This window comes from Crocodylus porosus, unplaced genomic scaffold (genome assembly GCF_001723895.1).
Source record: "Crocodylus porosus isolate Cpor-Errol unplaced genomic scaffold, CroPor_comp1, whole genome shotgun sequence".
Taxonomy (NCBI): Eukaryota; Metazoa; Chordata; order Crocodylia; family Crocodylidae; genus Crocodylus; species Crocodylus porosus.
This window is the reverse complement of record NW_017728897.1, coordinates 987,306-995,794: the sequence shown is the minus strand read 5'-3', so window position 1 is coordinate 995,794 and position 8,489 is coordinate 987,306. Positions and strand designations below refer to the sequence as shown.

The following is an 8,489-nucleotide window of genomic DNA, read 5'->3' as shown; positions in this document are numbered from 1 at the left end:
CCCCCAGCCCCACACACGCAGGCACAGATGCACAGACAAACACACCAGCAGGTAGGTGTGTGAGGCGGGGGAGGAAGGGGTTGGGTGTGCAGATTGAGACTGGGGGAGGAGTGCATCTCTGCACCTGCTCCCGGTGGGGGGGATGAGGGCAGCGGTGCCCCCTGCAGGCCACACACTGCTGCCCAGCCAGGGGTGAGAGGGAGTTCGTACGTGGCAGCTGCTGCCGCCACTGCACTGCCGCACCTCATACTGCTTGCCTGCATTCAGTGGCAGGAAAGCTGCACAGGATGTGGGGTGCGATTTTATGGCCACCGCATGCGAGCCCCTGCTCCCTCCCAGCCCTGCTCTGGGCAGGCGGCATGGGGCACGGCAGTGGTGCTGGCATGCGGTGGCTGTGACTGCCACCGTGCTGCTGTTAGCGGCCACCACCGCACTGTCACCGGCAGCTGCCCCCACATGGCACCTCTGCACACATGGCGGTGGCTGCCAGCACCTCTGCATCACCACCACTTGCCCAGAGCATGGGTGAAAGCATCAGTCCCCCTCTGTGGACCTCTCATGCCTGCTTGGCCGGGGGGGTGTTCGCATTCAGCCAGCCTGCAGAGCTCTTTGCAAATGGGGGAAAATCCACAGATTTCCCTGCTAAAAGGGAAAATCCACGTTTTCTCCATTTTTTCCGTGAGAAATGGAAAACCCAAATTCCTGCTAATCAATCATTCTCCTCCAGCCCCTTTGAGGGAGAGTTTTCCTTATAGCTCCCCATCCTTGTGAGACTGCCTGGTTGTCTCACTTTCCCATACCAAGCAATGAACAGACAAAAGACTTGGTTGCCCCTTGATTACCACCTAAGGAGACTTCTTGAGCACCTCAGTGGCCTTTGGATTTGGTAAGACAAAAACTTGGTGGGACAGTTTTTGGTCTTGAAAGCTCATCTTTAGCTAACATTGTGCCTGATACTGCAGTGTGTAATGGGCAATCCACAACTTCCCTTGACTTCAGTCAGCCATACAGTCTGGCTGTTTTTCTCAGAAACTCACTTGTTTGCAGTCAGGGGGAAAATGACCTGGAGCCAAAACGCTATTTCTTTTTCGATAGCCATTCGGCAGTGTATCTGAAACCTTTTAAAAACTGTTTGGCTGTTTCTTTAGTTTCCAGCTTTCTGGGGTGGACCATTTCAAAGTACTGTTTTATTTGAAATTTTAAACATTGTCTATTACTGGGCCTTAATATTTGGCAAGGTGATGATAACAGTTGGCTGGATTGCCAGTTGAAGAAGGAAAAAGGAGCTGTTCTGTAACTTATTATTGATCCAGAAGGGGCACAGACAGGGCAGGAGCAAGCTTGAGATCTTTATGAAATTGGACCATCTGCTGTTGAGAAAGTGGAAGCTGAGTTAATTAGAATCAAGAGGGACATCAGAAAATGCAGCTGCAGTTGTATATAACTTCTAAAAAGTAGTTTAAAAAAAAAAAAAAAAAAGCTGCTTCCTATGGAACATTTGGTATTTATTGTCCTGAGAGAATATAGGGCCCAGGGGAGGTGGGAGTCCTAAGCCCCTAGCAGGATTTTGACTGTGCAAAACACGTTACATGTTTGGAGTATGATTAAATCAACAGTATTGCCAACATCAAGATCTCAAGACTCGGGCCCCTAAAAATGGTGCGGTGTGACGCAACAAAAACTCAAATCACAAGCTTTTGTTGAAATAATGAAGGCTGGATTCTTTCTTTTCCAAATTCAAAGTCTTTAGGGTGCACTTGATTCACATGCTCAATCCTTCCTTAAACTTAAGGCTAGAAGCCTTTGGCATATAAAATATAAAAACTGGAAATGACCGTGTGTCATGAGATTTGTAGTTGAATAATGAGCTGGCAAAGCTGAATTAAACTTCTTGCTCTGAATCTGCTTTGTTGTCTTTAATATACACTGATTCCAGGAAAGTAACCTGACAAAACATTCAGGGCAGTGTTTAATTCCCAAATATTGAAAGAATCACTTAGTGAAACATTGCTGGAATGAAGAAGAATTCATTATGTTTTTAAGTGCAGTTTAGTAATGTGTCTGAATTCAGACAATGGAATTCTGTTTGCTTTCATATTATCATCTTCTGGTTGTTCTCAGTTTGAGAACTACAATAATTTTAGGCCTCATTTGTCATTGACAGACTATTCGTTAACAAATGTTTCATTTGAATTAAATTATCACATTCGTGTTTCCCCCCCCCCTCCTTTGCAGCTGAATTATCTATATATTATTATAATTAATTTTCCCTTTTTTCCTTTTTTTTAGGGCATTTTCCCAGAAACTTATATTTATTTAAAAGAAGCAACAGTAGAAGACAGAGGGTATGTTGGAGATGGTCTTGACATGTCATGTGGCTGGCAGAAGTCATTGAACTCAGTGTCATAGAAGAGTTTTAAAAAATGGAGATAGTTTGTAGTGACTAGTGTTGGTATACCTGGATCTGTCAGCCCCAACTCATTGTTGGAATATTTTCTACTTTTATCAAGGTATTGTGTATCCCAGGTCAGACATGTGCATGGAAGCAAAATACCACACTTGCAAGGATAAAAGTAGGTTCTGCTAGACATGTTAATAGCCAGCCAGTTCACTCAAGTTACACTAGGCTCCTCAAGAGACTCCTGTGAGTCATAACACACTCCTGCTTATAGCCAAGTAGCCATCAAGAGAGTGTAGATTCCTTTCTGCCTTGGAAAGTGTTTAAAGAAATCGCAGTTAATCTGATTCTTACAGCCTACTCTCTGATTACTATAAGTGAAAGGAAAACAATACCAGCAGCAATAGGAAGTAAAATTAGAAAATCGTTTTTGAGCCTTGTAGCCAAATTACCAATGTAAGCAGAGATCTTTTAAACTGCATTGGTGTGAAGAGAGGCAGACACTTGCTTATATGGTATTAAATTTCTGGTAGATCCATGGACTGAAACCCCCCCCCCACTTAAAATACATTTACAATGAAAAGGGTATAGAACGTGAAACATGTTGGAGAAAACCATTAGAACTGTTTACATCTGGTCATCTCTATGCGATTACCCAATCCCGAAGTCAGTGATCTACACAAGGAAGGAAAAATAATATTCTTGATCCCTATAAAATCAGCAAAATCCCTGAAACATGGGTTGGATACAATACATCTTCCCAAATTTGTATTACCTTTACTTATGCGAACTCTGGATAGTCTTGTTCTCAGTAGAACTATCTAGACTTAAACTCTTGGCATCAGTGACTTCCTGTGTCCACTCTCATGATACATTGATTGCAAAAAAGGTGGTATTTTTTTAATCGGTATTTGAATTTCTCACCTTTTTAGTTTAATCACACATCTTTTTATATGGTTTCCTCCTTCCCTAGACAACATGAGACAGTGATTCCAAGCGAAGTGCCCCTTGTGCAAGAGCTCACTTCCACACTGAGAGAATGGGCAGTTATCTGGCACAAGCTGTATGTGGTAAGTGGGTTTTTTATTTGTTTGGTGTTTGTTCCAAGGAGAGAGAGAGGAAGGGGCAGCATCTCCCACTCCATTCAGGTGAGTGTGGTGAAACAAGCCACTGGAAGATTTTCAGAGGGTCTCATTATCATTTTGTGTCTTTGCCACCAACAATTTTGTTGAACATTTGTGCTGCTCAAGAACATGGGCTTCAGAGTTTTGTTTTTCTTTTTTTGCTGATTCCTAATGTAATGTCCAGAGCTGCTAACAGCAATCTAGTAGAGGCAAAGTTGTCTAAATGCTAGACTAACTAGACTCAGGAGACTGATTCAGTATTGCTAGACTTTAGTGTTCTACTAACTTGCTGTGTCATCTTGAGGCAGGGGTTTTTGTAAATGACATCTTTTATTGTGTGATCCTGAGTAAGTCACTTAGGTCCTGATTCAGCAAAGCACTTTAGCATGTGTGGAAGCCACACAGACTTCTGTTAAAAGAAAAAAAAAAAAAGGAGTTAAGCACTTCCTTATATGCTGTGTTGCAACCTGGTCTGTAATTTCCCTGTGCTTTGATTGTAAAGGTGATAAAACGTGCATAGCCTTGAAGTGATTTAGATGTGTTAAGACAACGAGGTAACATAAAGTGTAAGGTAGCATCGTTATAAGATGGAACTGAAGCAGAGGAAGTGATTTATTGCTGTCCATATTAAAAGATGAATGAGCAAAGGTAAGAAGGTGGCTCAGTCTACAATGCAAAATTTTACTGTTCGTGAACAATTGAGTTAGATGACACAGCACTGACCCTGACTTAACAGTCATGGTTGAGCAGGACAATCATAGTCAACTTTGTCAGCTGGTAAGACAACTTGCATGAGTCAGGCCTCAGCAGCATGAGTTAAGGTTCGTGTAGTGCCCATGGGCTATATATCTCCTAAGTAGGCAGAGTATTTCGTAGAGTACAACAGTGGGAATCAAGACCTTAATTCAGGCATTGGTTCTCTCACTGGTGTACATATCTTTGGGCAAGTTGTTTAAACTTGTTAGGCTTCAAAGATGTGAGAGGGTAATGAATTTTATCATGATTTTTTTTTGGTGTGCTCTGAATGTAGATGTGTGTGTGTTTGAACAGTTGCACACAAGCACTAAATATTTCAACATATGAAATACACATTTTTTGATTGTTTCCTTTTCAAGAGCATTTGTCATTGCTGTTCTGATTTTTCTCCAGGGGAAAACACATTCAAGATTATTGATAAAATTAGACTCAGAAACTTCCAGTTGCTGTGTAAGGAAGAGCAGCTCCATAGTTTTCTGTTTCCCAGATGACTCTGTTAACTTTCCTTAGCTCACATGGTCTTTCTGGGTTCTGTAACCTGAAGGCAGGATAACAAAATATTTTTCACTAAGTCTCATCTAAGTGCATCCTGTACTCAACAAACAGTCTTTCCAAAGAATGACCAGTACATATGATTTTGCTCATCAGATGATTGTCTCTCTGTGAAGCTCTCCATATCTTTGTTTCCAGCTTAACAGGGCCATGCTCAAAGCGAGCCTCAACCGTCCTGTTATCAACCCTGTTTTTCTAGTGGAGTAGTATGCAAACTTCTCAGCTACAGTAGAGAACCTTCAACTTTCTCACATTGTGCCAGCCACTGTTTCCAAAATTGTTAACGTGGTTTAATCCAGTCATTTTTTTCCTTTAGTGGTACATATAATATGTATCATGTCTTGCTCAAGAAGAGGAATGTGAGACGAGTGCAACCCCATGATTTTCACTATCTCTGGGGGAATTCCGCTGATATCAGTAGAGGTTTCTCTTCCCTTCCAGGACAGACTTAGCTTGTTATTTGCATTTATCTTTTTAAATCCAGCTTACTCTCTTCTCTTCCAGAGGTTCTGAAACTTCCACATGGGAAGTTTGCTAGTTTACAGGGAAATGGGAAGTATTGTGTTAGGACAGCAACAAAACTGCTACTTGATCCTCCCTACATAACTTCAGCAGGCTAAAGGGTGCAATTGGTGGTTTCAAGGTGAAGTGGGCTTAAACTGCCAGAGACCTGTGAATAGCTGTTTCACCAAAGAATAATATCAAAAAGAGGCACCAACCCCCACTTCTTGTACATGACTTTCCCACATTCTCAGATTAAATTGCACTTCTTGTATAAAAAGTCCCAAATTTGGAGTTGAGGATGAATGACTTCCTTTCAGAGTTGAATACTAAGATAGATTAAACACACTCAAATTTAATTTTACTTTGGTCATTGGTTATTTCAGCTGACATAGTATGTGCTCTGAGACTGTAATTAAGATGAGAAAATAGTTCTAAATTAGCTCCAAACATTTTGTTTAAGCAGAGCAAGCTTTTCTTATTGAATATTTCACCCAACCATAAGTGCATGTTATGGAACCACAAGGATTTGTTCCACCCTTTTAGTTTAATGAGAGGCAAAATGTGATGCAATTCCTGTGCAGACAGTTGGTTTTGTTCCTAGCTTTTTCTTCTGAATAACTGTCAGGTTATAGCCTAAGAATCCGTTAGGAAAAAAAACAAACAGCAGAAATCTTCAGTGTGACTTTATTTTGTCTGCATCAGCCTTAAAATAGACTTGGAAAATGTTGTGGTTTCAAATGGACTGAGGTTTTTATTTTTAATTCCTGTAGTATTAGGAAAACATGAAGGGAGGAAGAAGGTATGTGGGGAGTGAGCAGAAAGCAAAGGGATTTCTTTTGGCAGTGTTTCATTTCAATTTTGTTAATTCTGTAAATTGCAGCAAGAAGTGCACCAACGGATTTGTATTCACTATGCAAGATTACAAATTTGTTCTTAGCTCGGATTAGCTAACTCATATTAACTGATTTGAGTTGAAGGAGGCATGAAGGCTGCTCAGGCTTTAACTCTGGTTAGTGACTTGACTTCAGCCCCAGCCTGCAGCCTTGAGCTGCTGAATTGAGTTCATTTGTCTTCTAATTCAAGTTAAGAATACAGTTTCTTTTCCAGAAGAAATTGTATTGAGTGTCCACAGCATTATCTGAGTCAGAAAGCGAACCTCTACGGGAATTTAGCACTGATTGTGAGCATTCAAAATCCACTTTTCTTTAGTTTGTAAAACTGGGAACAGTATAACATAACAGTGATGATGGGAACTGGATAGTTCTTATCACAGTGGAACTTTGCTCCATTGTATCAGTGCATTGGCCTGAGTCAGGGAGCTTCTTGTAAATGACAGATGAAGCCCTGGGAAACCATGCTGAGGACCTTGAAATTAGCTGACTTCAGTGAGATTGAGGGTGTACAGAAGTGAGCAAACCTAGATTACAGTAGAGCTACCGGGGAAGTTATTTTGCCCACAGAAAATGTCCGTCTGTCCATCTCACCAAAAATAAAAAGGGTTGAAGAATTTGAATAATGTTTTTTGCCCTGTTTATAAATAAAGCAGAACACTGAAATTATTCTAGGAGTTGTGGAAAGCTTGAAGAGAAAGCTTGACCTCTTTTAAAAAATAATTTGTATTGCGATAAGTTTTGTTGGCTATTGCCTCCCCAAGGTTTTTAGTATTCACTGACCAAAAATGTGTTGACAGACAGTGCATTTGCATTGATACTTAGAAGGTGGTGTTCTGTGGACTTCAGTGTAGCAAAATTGGACCTTTGCCCTTGTACTGAGAGAGAGGTTTCTATTCTGTGTACTTGAGTACAACTTGGGTTGATATTTTAAGTTCCTACCTTTTGTAAATGCATTTCATGTCAATAACCAGAAAATTCTTCATTAAGCATCTCAACTTGGTTAAGTTTAATGAAAGATCTTGTATTACTTCACCGTTTCCAGTACAGCAAAGTAGTGATATATCAAGAGTACATATCAATATAGAAATAATTCTTTCAGAACTGAAGTGTGACTAGATGCAGCTTATTCATTTGTATTCTGTGTGTGGGGAAATACCCACCGAGTTGAGAGCTCTTCTAGTAGATCTAGATCAATGAGTTTTCATGTATTTCTTTGAAGTCTAATCATACTGTCCTTTGGAGAGTTTTCTACATAGAGCAAACCTAAATTGTATGTCTGTTGTTGCTGTTCGTTATAAACTCTTGTTAGCACAGTTTGAGAGAGAGATTGCTCTCTGGATAAGGAACTGGAAAAAGGTCAAAGCCTGACTCTGCCATGGAGTTCCTCTGTGACCTTGGATAGATCACTTAATTACACTCTCACTTAATCTTGGATCCCTAGTCTGTAAAATTAGATTGCCTGTGCTCCCTGACATTGTGGGAGTTTGGGCAACCTACATTTGTTTGGGAAACACAATGGTAAGCTCCACAGAAAGTTCTGTAAATATGTGTCATTGTCAGTGGGTTCACACATGGCTGCCAGTCATCAGGGATCTGGGTTTGCCGTTTCCTACAGAAAAAGAGTAAAATATGGACTTCCCTCTGTGCCAGAGGAAAACATAGATTGCTCAGTTTAGTGGAGAAACACAGATTTTACACTTTTTACAAAGTTCTCTGTAGGCTGGCAGAGGTCCAGCCCACAAGGGGCCGCGGGGAGCTGGAGGAGAGCAGTGAGGCAGAGTCCCCCTGTGCGTGTATTTGCACGTGGCCTCCAGGCAGCCTGGAGAGCAGCTCCCATAGGTAAGTGGGGGTGGGGGGCAGAATTGAGGCCACATAGGGATGGAGGGAGGGAGGAAGCTGGGCAGGACTGGGGCTCCTGCCCAGCTGGGCAGTGTATAGGGCTTGGGGCCTGGAGCTGCAATGTGTGGCCACAAGGCCCTGGCGGGGGGTGAAGTGGGGCTGTGGGCAGCTTGTCCTTAGAGGGGGGGAAGGGCTGGCATGGTTCTGGGGTGCATAGGTACCCCTGCTCTCCCAGGAGTGTGTGCAGTGGCGGGGAACTAGAGGGCCCCCCCCACTGCTTGAGCCTTCAGCAGTGGGGGAGCTGGGCTCCACTACACTGCAGCAACTGCTGCCTCTTGCAGGAGGGCAGGGAGCTGCAGACCTGGTTTCCTGGCTCTAGCCCTTGCATCTGGGGGCCCCTCTGGCAGGGATGGGGGGGCAGGG

At 42.3% G+C, this 8,489-nt stretch overlaps 1 protein-coding gene across 1 annotated transcript in view; it reads left to right on the top strand.

Annotated features, from left to right (window-relative positions):
- The window catches only part of DOCK5 (dedicator of cytokinesis 5), a 127,812-nt gene that overhangs the window by 46,471 nt on the left and 72,852 nt on the right, over window positions 1-8,489 (top strand). The window contains exons 4-5 of the mRNA XM_019556563.1: window positions 2,290-2,345; window positions 3,372-3,468. Coding sequence (XP_019412108.1) covers window positions 2,290-2,345; window positions 3,372-3,468 — 153 coding nt within the window. The remainder of the gene's footprint in view (window positions 1-2,289; window positions 2,346-3,371; window positions 3,469-8,489) is intronic.